At 37.6% G+C, this 16,429-nt stretch overlaps 1 protein-coding gene across 7 annotated transcripts in view; it reads right to left on the bottom strand.

The window, feature by feature from the left end:
• HAVCR2 (hepatitis A virus cellular receptor 2) overlaps nucleotides 1–16,429 on the bottom strand; it is a 53,251-nt gene that overhangs the window by 11,241 nt on the left and 25,581 nt on the right. For 5 of the 7 annotated variants that reach the window (XM_069102499.1, XM_069102497.1, XM_069102502.1 and 2 more), the window contains 3 exons: nucleotides 8,803–8,870; nucleotides 6,698–6,748; nucleotides 3,821–3,947 (listed from right to left, as the gene is read on the bottom strand). In XM_069102499.1, coding sequence (XP_068958600.1) covers nucleotides 3,821–3,947; nucleotides 6,698–6,748; nucleotides 8,803–8,870 — 246 coding nt within the window. The remainder of the gene's footprint in view (nucleotides 1–3,820; nucleotides 3,948–6,697; nucleotides 6,749–8,802; nucleotides 8,871–16,429) is intronic. The other 2 variants (XM_069102501.1, XM_069102503.1) reach the window with 1 other exon arrangement.

Genomic DNA, 16,429 nt, shown 5'->3' with positions numbered 1-16,429 from the left:
GAAGGAAGGAAGGAAGGAAGGAAGGAAGGAAGGAAGGAAGGAAGGAAACAAGCAAGCATTTATTAAGTGGCTACCATGTGCCAGGTACCATGCTAAGCTTTTTGCCAATAATATCTCATTTGATCCTCATAATGACTCTGGGAGGTAGGTATTATTATCATTATCACCATTTTACAATTGAGAAAATTAGAGCAAACAGAAGTTAAGTGATTTGCCCAAAGTTACATAGCTAATAATGTCAGAGGCTAAATTTGAACTCTTATCTTTCTGATCAACTGTTCTATGTCCTTCACCACCTAGATATCCAGAACCAAATCCTAGCACAGTGCCTAAGTGTACATGGCAAAGAGTACAGATTAATAAATGTCAATTCAATTGAATTGTGATACTACACAAGTGGACCTGGGGGCTATGTACATACTATGAATAGACCTAGATTCTGTGGCAGAGAAATTAATTTCTCTGAAAAACACTGAGCTAAATTACACAGCATTAAAAAGAAAAATTTTAAGCAGACCACTTAGTACAGTGTTCCCCTCCAGGACTTTAAGATTGAATGTCTTTCTTAAGAACACTGATCAATTCATTGACCAATTATGGTCCTAAAGGACAAATAATGAAGCACATTGCCCATCTCTTGTTAGAGATGTAATGGACTCAAGATACAGGATGAGACAGACATTTTCAAATATGGCCAGTATAGGAGGGCTTTGTTTCATTGTTGTTACTGTGATTTGCCTGACTATGCATATTTGTTATGACTTCGTTTTGTTTTGTTTACCAATTTAGGCATGGACTGCAAGAAGTAGGCATAGGGTAGCCAAGGCGCAAAAAGAAAGAAAGAAGGGAAAAAGAAAAGAGTGTCATTGGGCCACTTTTAAGGGATAAGAAGAGAAAGAGAATCACAGAGAATCAGGACAGTTATAAATAAGAGAGATCCCCATTTTCATGTGTAATCTGTTTTTTTTTTTCCTGTTCTACTGTGTATATAAAAATGACCATTTTATTTAGTGTTTGTTAAGTTCAGAATGATTGCTAAAGAGAGGCTTAACCATGGAGTCTTAGACATAGAGCACAGTCCTTAAGGTCTTGAACCAAACAGACTTCATATCCTGAGCCAAGAAAAAAGTACTAATTTTCTGGGTTTTTAATAAATTAAACAATAAACTGAAAAAGAAATTTGCCCAAAAAGGTGAAAAATATCACCAAACACAGTGACCTAAGGCCTATCAAGTAAACCAGTTCAAACCCAAACCAAGCAAATAAACGCAAACTAAACAGGAACCAAACTGAGAGCACTCAGAAGATGAACTACATTGAGATCATGCATTATAATGAAGGGTCAAAGAAACTGGGGTCACTTAGTCCGGAGAACAGAAGTCTTAGGTAGGGTCTGATAGACTGTCTTGTAAGGAATGATTTATTGTATTTTTATTCCAATCAATATCATTCAATTTAGTGTGATTCCATAGGGGTAGTGATTATTTCTGTTGTACTAATCTATTAATATCCATTTAGTCAGTATAATCAATTAATATCAATATTAGTATATATTTGCCATATTAGATAAGGTCAGGTAGATTTCTTTCTTATAATAGGCCCCCAAACTACAAGCTATAAATTACTGACTTGTTTTGAAGTTCACTTGCTTAATCATAAGAAGCTCACTAGAGGACCTCCACCCTTTCTTCCTGCTGAGTAGGGGACCAAGCCCAGCATGGCAGAGATTACTCAATGAAACAAAAAATCCCCCAGCTATTTTTGTCGCCCCTCCACCCTTTGTTACTTGTCTATTGCCCAACATAAGCATTTGGCCAACAAGTGACCCTGTTTGTCAGTCTGTGGCCTGACTGTTTACCAGCCCATCAGCCGATGTGGACATTTTGACATCATGACCATGGTTCTGCACATTTGCTCAGTAGGCCCTCCTGGAAGGTCAAGACAGGTTTGTCACTCATGGGATTCTGTATTTTACCTAGACCCTCCTAGAGTGTCATGGTCAAGATCTACCAACCAATGAAACTCCATATTTTACTTTTCCTCTATATTGCCCAGGTATCAAGCACTATGAAACTAAGACCCTGGAAGAAAGTGGGCATCTGAGATAATGAGGAATATCTGAGGCCCCATTCATTAAAGTGGCCATGTCCTTTTAATAAATGGTTATTGACTCAGAACTCTGCCTCAGTGTCTTTTATTGCAGATTGAACCATTCTGGATCCCATAATCTTCAGGTATTCGAAGAGCTGCCATATGGAAGAGAGATTTGAAATTTTTTTTACTTGGTCCCCCAAGGACAAAAATAGGAGCAATAGGGAGTGGAGACTGAAAAGACAAATTTGTTCTTGGGATGATAAATTCAGAGCTGAAAGGGACCTTAGAAACCATCTAGTCCAACCCCCTCATTTTACAAATAAGAAAATTGAGACCCAAAGACTTTAAGTGATTGGACCGTGACCACACACCTAGGATGCCAACTTTTTTTTTGTCAAATTTGCCAATCTAATGAGTGTGAGGTGAGACCTTACAGTTGTTTTAATTTGCATTTCCCTAATTATTAGTGATTTAGAACTTTTTCGTGTATCTGTTAAGGGTTTGGATTTCTTCCTCTGAAAGCTGCCTATTTATATCCTTTGACCATTTATCAATTGGAAAATGGCTCTTATTCTTAAAAATTTTGCCAGACTAATCTCCATACAATTTTTATTACTATTTTTTTCTGTTACTCCCTTGCTCGATAACCTAAATAGGCTCTTTATTGTTGGATTCATGTATCAGATGTAAATTCTGGGACCTGATTTCTCAGTCTCTCTTTAATTCAATAGATCTCTCCCAATTTGTTTCCCATTACTTGACCAAGCTTGTGTATGTGTATATATACATACATATGTATGTGTGTATATATATACATACATATATATATATATATATATCTCCTTTATCTATTCAAATTGCTCTTCCTGATGTTCCTAACATAAGCCATGTGCCACTCTACTTGCCTCTCTAATTTTGCTCAGATTGCTCCCTCTGCCACCCTACATACAAATCCTATTCAACCTTCAATAGCCATGAAAGAAGGCAGGGCCAACTGTGTGGACATTTTTATTGTGCTGCATCATTTCTCAAGACAGTGTGGCATAATGGAGAGAGGGCTGCTTTGGAATCAGAAAGAGTTAGGTTCAAGTCCTGCATCTGTGTATACACACACACACACACACAGGCATATGAATATAATATATATATATATATGTATTTTGTTGTTCAGTTGTTTTTTCAGTCATGTCTGACTCTTCATGAACCCATTTGAGGGTTTCCTTTGCAAAGATGCTGGAATGGTTTGCTTTTTCATTCTCCAATTCATTTTACAGATTAGTGTTAAGTGACTTGCCCAAGGTCACACAGCTAGTAAGTGTCTAAGGCCAGATTTGAACTCAGGAAAATGAGTCCTCTTGACTCCAGACCCAGCCGTCTATCCACTGTGTCACCTAGCTGCCCATATGTATGTGTATGTATATGCATGTATATATATATGCATATATAAATATACAAGTTTGCATGCCTTGACAATAATTCTATATATATACATACATATATATAATCTATTTGATATGGTCAATAGGTTAATTTGTTTTGCTTGAACATACATGTGTGTAGTAGTTTGGTTTTTTTTTTTCCCTTACTTCCTCAGTGGGAGCAAAATGGAAAAATAGGGAATTACAAATAAAATAAAATTGAATTAAAAAAAAGAAAAGAAAATTGAATTTTAAATTGCTTAAAGAACCTTACAAAAAAATGAGAAGAATTTCTTGAAATGACTTACATTTGAAAATTAAGATACTAAGGGCAAAAGCTAAGAGCAGTACCATAAAGATGCTAACACCAATGTATATTCCAATTCCTGTGAAGTCTTCAGGTTTTTGTAACCCATTAGCTGGTGAAGTTATTTCCTATGAAAACACAAACAGAATTTTAGGTTGGGAGAAGCAATAATAATAGCAAGGTATTTATGTACTTACCTCAAGTCATGACAATTCAACCTCATAGATTGTAGTGGAATTGGGGGAGCGGGGAGGCGCTGAGGGAGACCAAGACTCATAGCTAGCCTCAATTGGTCAGTAAAACACAGATGATAATAATAGCATTTACCCCACAAGGTTTACAACTCTGAGACTCTATGATTATTGTAGCAAAACCTACATTAGCTCAGAGAAAAAGGGGTTACCTATTAATCTAACTTTCTGGTTAATTGCCAGCTTCACAGAAAACACATTTTGTCTCCAAACCTAATGGGGAAGTTTCAGGTTATATGAACAGGAATATGGAGGATTAGACATTTTCTATGAACCTCATGACTTCCCAAACTTCTTCAAAACAGAAATCATGCACCAAATATAAAGCAACTTCAGCTATTCACATGGTCTAGGCCCAGAGGTATCAAAACATGACCACAGGCAGGACACAGTATCCCTGAGTTTCAGAAACAGATTAAAAAACAATTGGAAAATGTTTAACCAAATAAATAAAAGTATAATAAAACATAGATAACATTAAAGGAAAATGCGATGGCAGAGGATGAGATGGGTAGATAATATCATGGAAACAATGAACATGAACTTGGACAGACTTTGAGAGATAATGGGGATAAAAGGGTCCAGTGTGCTACAGTCCATGGAGTCACAAAGAATTGGATATGACTGAATGATTCAACAACAACAAAACATTACATTTTGAAACTGAGTCAATATGTAGACAGAAAAAAATTCAAGGTTTTAAACACCAAGACACATAGTGGGTAAATTTAGCAATTTAATCTAGGAACAACAAATTCTACAAGCAATCAGGAGAAAGACCTTCAAACACAAAGGAAAGGAAAGTGAAATAACATAAGGATATTTTGTAGCCACCAGACAATTCAAGAGAGAATAAAGTGTTCTGAAGAGTAATGTAACTTGGGGCAGCTAGGCAGCAAAGTGAATAGAGCACTGGCCCTAAAGTCAGGAAGACGGGAGTTCAAATTCAGCCTCTGACACTTGACACACTTAGTAACTGTGTGACCTTAGGCAAGGCACTTAGCCCCAATTGCCTTGCCTTCCCCCTTCCAAAAAATAACAAAAAAAAGTAATTAAGTTCATGATGCAGCCAAGGGTCACCTACATTGCAAATCTAGGCTTAACTATAAATAAAAAAATGGATATTCAATAGCAGCGGTATCTGAAATAATTTTGGAGATAAAAATAAACCTGAAGAGAGATGGGAAGCAGTCTCTATAAGGCAGTGGCAGAAACTGCCTCAGAAGTTTTGACTCAGTAAGAAACATAGAGAATGTGATTATTTAATTAACTCTAGAGACCATGAACCAGAGCAGGTGATCTACAGTCATCAGAAAGAGAGGATGGATAATGGCAGGGGGAGGGAAGAAGGGAGGAGAAATATTTCCTGGAAATTAAAAATAAAACTAATGAACAAATTTAGTTGAAAGGGAGGCAAGGAAGATAAAATCTACTTGACTGAAAGGGGGAAAATAGACAGAAAGAATTAAATAACTAGATAAAGTCAGGAAAGAAAAAGGAAATAGTAAACACAACCCCAAAGGGAAAGGTGTAAAAATGGGAAGGCAGATCAAGGATGAGAAGAAGAGAGTCAGCAGGATTTGAGCCACCTTAAAAAAAAAAGATTAGGTAAAGTAACCGAAGAGACATAGTAACTATGTTTACAGAGGAAGAATGGGGATATATATATATATATATATATATATATATATATATATATATATATATATATATATATATATATATAACTAAAAAACCCACCAACATTAGAGACAAATAGAGAAAAATATAAACCTAACATAACTTTAAATGGGAATGGATTAAAAAATCCAATAAAATTTTAAAAGTGAGAGATTAGATAAGAAAATAAAACCCCATAATCTATTACTTATAAGAAATGCATTTAAAAATTGAAGACAAACTCAAAGTAAACCTAAGGCAATGAGACAAAAACTATAATTCATCAAGTAAATGCAATTTATTTTTTGCATTTTTATGCAAATTTTGCAATTTTGCAAATTGCAGGACTTGCAATCATGGTATCTGGCAAAGCAAAAAAAAATTAAAATTAAAAAAATAAAAAGAATCAAAGAAACTGCATTATGCTGAAAAGAATCATACACAACAAATATCAGTAATAAATGCATATGCTCCAAATGCCATAGAATCAGAATTCATAAAGGAAATACTAACTAAGCTAGAAGAATACATAGGCAGTAACACAATATTGGCACGAAACTTCAATATCCTCCTTTCAGTTTTGGATAAGTTTAATAGAAAGATAAACAAGAGAAAATATGAAACTGAACAAATTGCTAGAGAAAATAGAGCTAAAAGACTTATGGCATTTTTTAAATGGAACTACAAGAGAATATATATAATTCTTAGCACCACATGGAACTTACAAAAAATTGGTCATATGTTAGGGCACAGAGATACTTCAAAAAAATGTAAAGAGGCAGAAATAGTAAATACATCCTTTATAGACACAGTACAACAAAAACAAGCATTGGTTCAGATACCATAAACAAAAGACACAGACTCAAATTGACTTCTATGAAATCTGAACTAATGAATGGGTAAAAGAAAATATCATAGGAACAACTGATAATTATGTGAAAGAAAATTACAATGATGAAATAACATACCAAAATTTCAGTGATGCAGCTAAAGTTATCCTTAGTGGCAAAATCATATACCTAAAAACATACATTAGCAAAATTTAAAAAAAAAGATTAATTATCTGAATATACATTTTTAAATTATACATTGTTATAGATTATTATATAATTTATTAATTGCACTAATTTAATCATATTAATTTAGTTGGTTAATAATGATTTATTAATGCTAATTATGCATTAGTGCTATTTTTTTTTTATTTCCAGGAAGGATTTCTCCTCCCTTTTCCCCTCCCCGTCATTAACAATTTAAAAAAAAATGTATATTTAAATATATAAATATACATTCAAATAAACCTAAAACAAGCACAAAAGATGAAGTATTAAAAATTAAAGGAGAAATAGATAAATTGGAAACAAAGAATATCTTGTTGATGGAACCACCGTTGTCCCAGTTACCCAGGGTATGCAAAGCCCAATACTATCTCATTTGAGCCTCTCAACTCATCTTTACAGACTCAATACTTTGACTCTTCTCTCTTCCTTGCTTCATATTTAATCTATTTTAAAGTCCTATCTTTAGGACTACCTCCAAAATCTCTTTCACATTGGTCCCTTCTTTCCATTTCCATTACCACCACCCTAGTTTAAGACCTAATTTTTTCTCCTTGTATTATAGTAATAGCCTCCTAAATAATGTCCCTGTCTCTAGTCTATGGAATCTGTGATCCACTCTTTGTATCAATGCCGAAACAATTGTCCTAATGTTTAATGATCATATTATCTACTAATGACCAGAATGAGCTAATGACTATATCACCTCCCTACTTTAAAATGTTCCATGTTTTCTCATTGCCTAACAGGCAAAACACAAACCAATCGGCCTGACACTCAATACATTCATAATATAATCTGGCTCCAAACTGCTTTTCCAGCTTCATTTTTTATATTACTTGCGCATGGTTGTACTTCATCTAAAAAGAAGCACTTGCTGTTTCATGAGCTTGTCCTGACCTTTCTTGCCCCTGTGTGTTTGTACATACTCTCCTTCCCTCATCCCTGTTGCCCCCTGTTTCTATCTATTGACATATTTCTCCTTGAAGGTCTAGGTGAAATACCCCCTTCCTCTGTTATGGATCCCCTAATCCTCTATGCTGGAAATGATTTCCTGCCCATTTGCCCCCCCCCCAATCTTGTGCAAATCACTTCCCCTCCCTAGGTCTCAATCTGTTTCCTCATCTGGAATATAAGGAAGCTGGAGGAAGGGAAGAGGGGAAGAGAACCAGCATTTATTAAGCACCTACTACATTCCAGGCACTGTGTTAGTCGCTTTACAGATATTCCACTTGATTCCCACAATGAAATGTGGGAATGAAACTATGAAATAGGTGCAATTGTTATCTTATTTTATAGTTGAGGAAATTGAAAAAGACAGAGGTTAAATGGCTTGTCCAAGGTCACACAGTTAGTAGATATCTAGGGTAGGATTTGAACTCAGCTCTTCCTGACTCCAGACCCGGCATTCTGTCCACTATACCACTTAGCTTGTTCTGTACTTTACCTCTCCCCTAAAGATTAAATACAGGTGGGAGAAAAAAATGGTTAACAGGTTTTTCAAATATTAGTATTTAGAGAATGAAAATATCTATCCTTTGTTTCTTACTTAAATAAACAATTTATTTAAGATACCTCTAAGTAGTGTGCCACCATCTTACTCCACAATTGTTCAGATGAGTTTTCAGAAGGGAAAGAGTAATGGGCAGGCCAGAAGACAGTCAGAGTCCTTAGTCCTGCCAAAGTATATGGAACTAGGAAGTTCATGTACCACTACACTCTGAAATGAAAAGGGGTGGCCAAAGAAAACCTAAACATTCACTTAGTCCCAGGGAATCACAGACACCCTGAGTTTGGAAGGACCTCAGAGGCCAGCTTCCCTACCTGAATAGGAATCTCCTCTAACAACATACTAAGTAAGTGACCAACCAGTCTTTGCTTAAACACTTCCAAGAAAATGGAACTCACTACCTCCTGGGGTAGTTCATTTTACTTTTGAAAGCTAGATGACTTGTCAGTCAGTCAATAAGCATTTATTAATCATCAACATCAGTTCACAAATGAGAACAAGCTCTTACTGTTGGGTTATTAGACCAGGTATTTCTTGAAGTCTGTTGTGTTTGAAGTCTGAAGGTGGTTGTCTCAGCTGAAAAAAAAAGGAAGAGAAAGATAAGTTAAAATGACAAAAAACACAAGGATAATCTGTGATTTTACCAAATAATATAGGAAATTCCTCTACCTACCCATCTATGATTTAGGAGACAAATCCTGAGGCACACAAAGGTTAAGTGACTTGCTTCGAGTTAGATAACTGGTATGAGTCAGAAATAGGACTTGAGCCCAGGTCTTCCTAACTCCTAACTTTCCAGTTCTCTATTTTCTGGGCTGTCCCGGGTCTCCCACCTATCCTATTCTTATTTTAGTAAAGAAAGTGAGGCCTAAACAGGTAAAGTGTCTGTAGTTGAGCAACAGACCTGAGATTAGAACTCAGAACCTCTGATCTCAAAATCAAAATTCTTTAGACATACTTCTTCTATTGCTTTTGTTCAGTTATGTCCAACACTTTGTGAACCTATAGATGACAGCATGCCAATACCGTTCATGAGGTTTTCTTGGCAAAGATACTGGAGAGGTTTGCCATTTACTTCTCCAGTGGATTAAGGCACACAGAGGTTAAGTGAGTTGCCCAGGGTCATACAGCTATTAAGTGTCTGAGGTCGGGTTTGAACTCAGGGTTTACTGACTCCAGGTCCAATGCTCTATTCACTGAGTAGTCACCTAGCTTCCCCATTCTTCTTTTATTAGCTGAGTATTTGCTTTTTTATCATCATGCATTTATTTAGCATATGCAAAAGAAGTTTCCCATCAGATGTTAATTACAATATACCACACCTTGGTATCACCTTTGACTCTTCACTCTCACCTCCCAATATCCAGCATGTTGCCAAGGCCCATCAATTTTATCTTTACATATCACTCAAATACACTCCCTTCTTTGCTCTGACACTGCACCACAAGCCCTCATCACCTCAGGCTTGGATGACTACAGTAGCTACTGGTGGGTCTGCTGCCTCATGTCTCCCTACTCCAATCCATCCTCCACTCAGCTGCCAGAGATCTTCCTAAAGTATAATTCTAACGATGTCATTGCCCTACTCCTGTCAATTAATCAACAATTATTAAGTGCCTACTATGTGTCAGGCATTGTGCTAAGCACCGGGGCTACAAAAAAAAAGGGCAAAAAAAAGGCAAAATATAGTCCCTGCCTCAAGGGGCTTACAATCTACTGGGGGAGACAACATGCAAATAAATGTATACAAAGTAAGCACTATACAGGATAAATAAGAAATAATTAACAGAGAGAAAGCATTAGAATTAACAGGAGTTGGGGAAGGCTTCCCATAGATGGTAGGATTTTTGTTGGGATCCCATAATCTCCAATGGTTCCCTATGGCCTCCAGTTTGGTATCCAAAGCCATGGTATCCATGCTGCTTCTCCCCCTCTACCTTTCCAATCTTCTTACTTCTTACACCCACAATGAATCCTTGGGTCAGACATCAGCCTTTTTGGTGTTGCTCAGACAAAATTTCATTTCTCTTGACGGCCAGGGTTTTCACTGGAATAGAGTGCTTTCGTTCCTCATCTCCACCTCCTGGTTTCCCTGGATTCCTTCAAGTCCCAGCTAAAAGTCTACATTCTATAGAAAGCCTTTTCTCATCCTCCTTAATTCTTGTGTTGTATCTCTGAATCTCTGTGCATTTTATCCTGTATATATCATGTTATAACAGAATCTCAACCATTTGACTGTAACTTCCTTGAGAGCAGAGACTATCTTTTGCCTTCCTTTGGATTTCCAGTGCTTAATCCACAGTACCTGGTATATATTAGATGCTTAATAAGGGTTTATTGATTGACATGGACTCAGTAATATTAAGCCAGGCAGACAGGAACACTGCTTGATCGTGTCTGCTAAGCCTGACCTCCTGAAGGTTAAGGCAATGTATTTCATCATTATAAATTTAACCTTTAGGTGACCACTGTTTTTCACTTGAAAGAAAATCTACTGCATAGTAGGTGAGAAACACAAACATTGTCTCAGGGTGCATGTCAAATATGGGCAGCTGGGTGGCACATTCACTGTCAGGTTGTTGCACTGTATTCGACGTTCAGTCATTTCAGTTGTGTCTGACTCTTGGTGACCCCATTTGGGGTTTTCTTAACAAAGATACTGGAGTGGTTTGCCATTTCCTTTTCCAACTCATTTTACAAGTGAAGCAACTGAGGTAAACAGGGTTAAGTGACTTGCCCAGGGTCACACAGCTAATGTTTGAGGTCAGATTTGAACTCAGGAAAATGAGCCTTCCTGACTCCAGGTCCAGCCCTCCATGCACTATGGCGCCACCTAGCTGCCCTGATCACCTATTCCCTAACAGCCATTCATGACGGACCTATCCTTCCTACATCCCTATCATTCTTTCTTGACCTTCTTTTGTGCCTTCTGGACCCTCTGTTTTAATGCTAATGAACTATATTGAATTCACATTAGACTTGTGCCCTCATTTGAAATCACTCTACATGGTTGGTATTTACTTTCATACAATAGAATGTAGGCTCCTTAAGGACAGGGCTGTTTAATTTCTTCTTTGTATCACCAGCACCTACCACGGTACCTTGCATAAAATTTGCCTTTGATAAATGCTTATCCAATTGAATAAATGTGGTTTATCTGCCAACTAAATGTTATTTCATTTAAAAACTGAATTCGAAACCCAGCTCTTCAGGAAATCCCTCTTCATTCATCTTTAGAGCCTCAAGACAACAGGATTGGAAATTAAGCAATCAGCAGTGAGGAAATGAGGACTGATGGCCTAGAATCCCAGGCTCAGACACTCCTTGGGTCTCCTCCTACAAAATTCAAAGGTCTCTCATGTTTATAAAGTGGTTTGAGCTCCCCCTTTAAATGCAGATTTAGCCAAGTATGCCTTTAATCCTTAGGGAGCCTAAACATCTCTGCTGAATGGAACTGTATTTCCCCAACTGCCCAGGAGGGGGTTATCTTAGGCTTATCTCAAATCTAAACAAACTTCAGTTATCTTGTTATTGTAAAAGGAATTTAAAGTAAGAAAAACACAAGATGGTATTGTTAAATCAACAGGAATCTGAGAATTTCTTACTCTGGAGGGAAGAAGTCTATATTCTAAAATTGACATCTTCTTTATAACCAATGTTTATTGTTCTGTGATTGCTTATTTTTCTTGCACCAAATCATTTTGTGTACAACATAATTCAGTCTGAATTTGTCTGCTATTGCACAGTCTCACATGCCATTGATCAAATTATGTCCTCTCCCCCAGTAAGTTCATTAACCTTAAGGGACCTTACAGGTCATCCCATCTAAACACTTCATTATATGGATGAGGAAACTGAGGCCTGAGTGTTATGTCTTTCCCAACATTATTGAGATAGTAAATGGAAGAGCCAAGATTCAAGCCCAGGCCCACTTATTCCCTCATTGTATCATGATACATAAAATAATTACACATAGTAGTGACATGAGTGATTCATACAGGATTATAAGAAAATAGAATTTAGAGCTCAAAGGAACATTTTTGCTGCTTATCAGTCATGTCTGACTCTTCATGATTCCATTTGGGGTTTTCTTGGCAAAGATACTGGAGAGGCTTTCAATTTCCGTCTCAATGATGTGGATACAAAGGTGCCCTAAGGGTTAACAATAAAGGTTACTTTCCCAGGCCCCCGAGGGAGTTTGAGACTCATTCTTAGCCCATCCAGTAACTTCAAGATGCCTTAATGCCCTTTTCCCCTTAGCTTGAAATACCATGCAACCTGTACCAAAAGAATTGCTTTTGTCCGCCTTATCCTGTGTTCCCCATCCTGTGTCATTCATCTTCCCCATCTTGTTTCCTGACAATTTGTCCTTATCTTGCAAGCAACCACCTTCCTCACCTTGTTTGTACTTATCCAGTCCCTAAATCTCCAACCCTCTTTAGAAACCCTAAAATTACATCATCATCCTGCAGGCTATGTAACTTTCTGGCTATATAAGTCTGGTCCTTTTCCTATATCATGGCCTTTGTTTAGTTCCTAGCTAAGTCTCAGGCCGGCATGCTCTTGTGTTAATAAAGCTCCCTCTGGCTAAATAGAAGGTCTGATTGAATTCTTTCAAAAATCTGAACCAACTCTCACAACTCTCACCCTAGACATCAAGCTCTTTTTACAGATGAGGAAACTGAGGCAAATAGGGGGAAGTGACTTGCCCAGAGTCACATAGCTAGCAAGTGTCTTGGGCCACATTTCAACTGAGGAAAATTATTTTTCCTGATTCCAAGAGGGGTACTCTATCCACTGAGACACTTAGCTGCCCCAAGGAACATGAGAGTTCACCAAATATCATGCATGATTTACAGTTATCCCTTCCCATCTTGGCTTTCCCCATCGAGGTTTCAATATATTGCGGGTTGGCATAAAAATTAAATGGGAATTTGGGGGGAGTTTTGCAGAAGCCACAGATGATACAAGGTCAGCAGATGACATGAAAAAGTTTAGAAACTTAGAAATGCAAAAAAAAAATATATATATATATATATATATATGGTATTATATAATATCAACCCAAATTTTATAATAAGGTACTGTAAACATCCCATAAGAAAAACAGAAAAAAAAATCAGACTTCTTCTCTGGTTTGAAGGGGGGGCCAAAAATGTTATGCAGATTTTCCAGATGGCATGGGTGGTACTCCTAACCTGCCCCCCCCATCCCCACCCACTTGATGTGGAAAGGATAACTGTATTTAGTTCTCTTCACATACATTTAGAGTACCTTGCAACTCAAGAGTTACATGAAACCCAGTATGATATAATGGAAAGAACAATGGTTTGTGTGACTTGAGACAAATAGCTTTACTTCCCTGGGAGTGAACTTATTTACCCCAACTACAAAATTAGTGGTTTAGTCTAAATGGCCTCTAAGGTGCCTTCCAACTCTAAAATCCTGCAATCCTGAAATCTTACTCCTAACTCAGCCATTAACTAGAACAAGTCACATAAATGGTCCCTGGGCTTTAAGTTTCTTCATCTGTAAAAAGAAGTTGGGTAGATTAGATGAAGTTCTCTACCCCTGACATTTTCTGAAAGATGCAAACAAGGGAAAGGTGTGTGCCAGATGCTCGATGTGACTGCTGAATAATACTTTATAAATGTCAAACATCCTGCATACATAACCCAGTGGGTTTGTTGACTCACTTTTCTCATCTACAGAATGAGGTTCCACTAGATGATCTCTAAGGGAGGTGGTATGGTACAGAAGGGTATAGGATCTGAAGTCAAATGGGTTCAAATCCCTGGGTTCAAATACTGGCTCTGGACACTTACTTTTATTGTTGTTCAGTTGTGTCAGACCCTTCATGCCCCCGTGGACTACAGTACACCAACACTATCCTTGGGATTTTCTTGGTAAAAATACTGGTCTTGTTTGACATTTCCTTCCTTGGCTCATTTTACAGATAAGGAAACTGAGGCAAGCAGGATTGAAGTGACTTACCCAGGGTCACAAAGCTAGTAAGTGTCTGAGGCTAGATTTGAATTCAGTCCTTCCTAACTCTGTAATCTATACATTTTGCCACCTAATTGCCCTCCCACTTACTATTAGTGTTATATTGGTAAGTATTTAACAACTGGCTCTCTGTTGTTGTTTTTTAAGTATGCTTGACACACTTAAAATTTTAATTTCCATTATCAACATTTTCTCCATCTCTTTCGTAAGTCCAGGCAATCATCAAAGAGATAAATCATTCTTTGATTTGTAGTCTTTGCCAGATTCTGAAGTATAAATGCTCACACTTGATCATTTAACAGATGACTCTAGTTCAAGCTAGCTCCAGGCACCCATGAATATTCCCACTTGATGAGGCATTTGCCTGAGACCATAAGCCTTACTTAGTGGCTGAGCCCAAACCTCTGTTACTAGACTTCCCATCCTATCAAAGTGTCAATCCATCCTTGAACTGGCCTAGCCCACCATTGTGGTCTCGGGTGGCCTGAGCAACTTCCCACCCTTAATTGACCTCATTAACTCCTCCTGAAGAGCCTCCCCAAACTCCTCCTCTAGACCACCCCTAGATTCCTCCCACAACCTTCTGTATATAAGACATCTGTCCTCATGATTGTGAGAGCACCATAGAGTGACCTAGCAGAGGCTTACTCTGTGTCTGATGCAAGCGAACTTCTAATAAACTTTACTTTTCTTTGGCTGAGAGAAATCTATACCCAAATCTGTTACCCTTAAACTAGCCCAGTCCTCCATTGTCTGTCATCCCCAGGTAACCTTCAGCTACTTCCCACCCTTAATCCTCAAGATCCTCCTTAGAGTCCTCCTCAAGACCCTCCCAAACTCCTCCTCTAGACCAGCCCTAAATCCTCCCACAAACTTTCTGTATATAAGACCGATCTTGCCTCCATGAAGGTGCAGAGAGAATAATCTAGTGCAGACTCACTCTGTGTCAAATTATTTTGGCCTGCTTGTCCAATAAAAGCATCACAAATACTTGGGTTCCTTAAGAGTCTACCCAATGGGTAGGCTAGGTGGCAAAATAAATAGAGCACTGACCCTGGAGTCAGAAGGACCTAAGTTCAAATCCAGCCTCAGACACTTAACACAAAACTAGCCATATGACCTTGGGCAAGTCCCTTAACCCCAGTTGCCTTGCCTTCCCCCTCCAAAAGGCAAAAAAAAAAAAAAAGTCTACCCATTATGGCGAATATAATAAACTTTGCTTTATTTTGGTTGAGAGAGATTTGAGTTGAATTCATGTGACAGGACCTGGCATATTGATATTTTGGGGTCCTGAGCACTACTAAACCTTAAATCTCAACAATCACTACCTATGTAACTATGGACGAGTTACTTAACTTCTCTTGACTCGAATTTCCTCAACAATGAAATGAGAGGCTTGGATTATATTCCACTAAAGGTGTCCCATCTCTACTAAGTCCCAGATCACTTCTAACATTCTATGATGCCAGGTTTTACCTTGCCACTTATTAGTCAGGTGACCTTAAATAAGTTAGTTGTTTCCAGCTCAGTTTTCTTTGCTTATCCACAAATCTGAAAAAAATATATATATATCATCTCTGTCTATCTCACAGGTTTGCAGAGAGGATCACATGATATAATGGCTGCAAAAGCATTCTATAAACTTTAAAGTGGCAAATATATATATACATATACACACACACACATATATGCACATATATCAATACATATACATATAGATATATATTTCCTTAAAGAATAGTGGGAACCAACCATAGCAAAAATAAATACATAGATAAATGAATGAATGAATGAATGAAAAAAAAACAAAGATTCAGTCCCCAGAAAGGGAAAGTTCATCTTGAAGGAGATGGCAATAAAGTCCTCTACTACTTCTTCTTCTTGTTGAGTCATTTCAGTCATGTCCAACTGTTCATGACCCCATTTGGGCTTTTCTTGGTAAAGATACTGGATTGACTTGCCTTCTCCAGCTCGTTTTACAGATGAGGGACTGAGGCAAACAGGATCACATAGCTAGTTAAGCATCCAAGACTAGATTTGAACTCAGGTCCTCCTGACTCCAGATTTGGCAGCATTCTATCCACTGGGCAACCTAGCTGCCACTTTTGCTACCGTGTTTCCCCGATAAT

This window comes from Petaurus breviceps, unplaced genomic scaffold, assembly GCF_028583685.1.
Source record: "Petaurus breviceps papuanus isolate PSGF00001 unplaced genomic scaffold, PetGlider_PUasm1.0 551, whole genome shotgun sequence".
Classification (NCBI taxonomy): Eukaryota; Metazoa; Chordata; class Mammalia; order Diprotodontia; family Petauridae; genus Petaurus; species Petaurus breviceps.
Note: the sequence above shows the minus strand (reverse complement) of the source record. Positions and strands in the feature narration are given on the sequence as shown.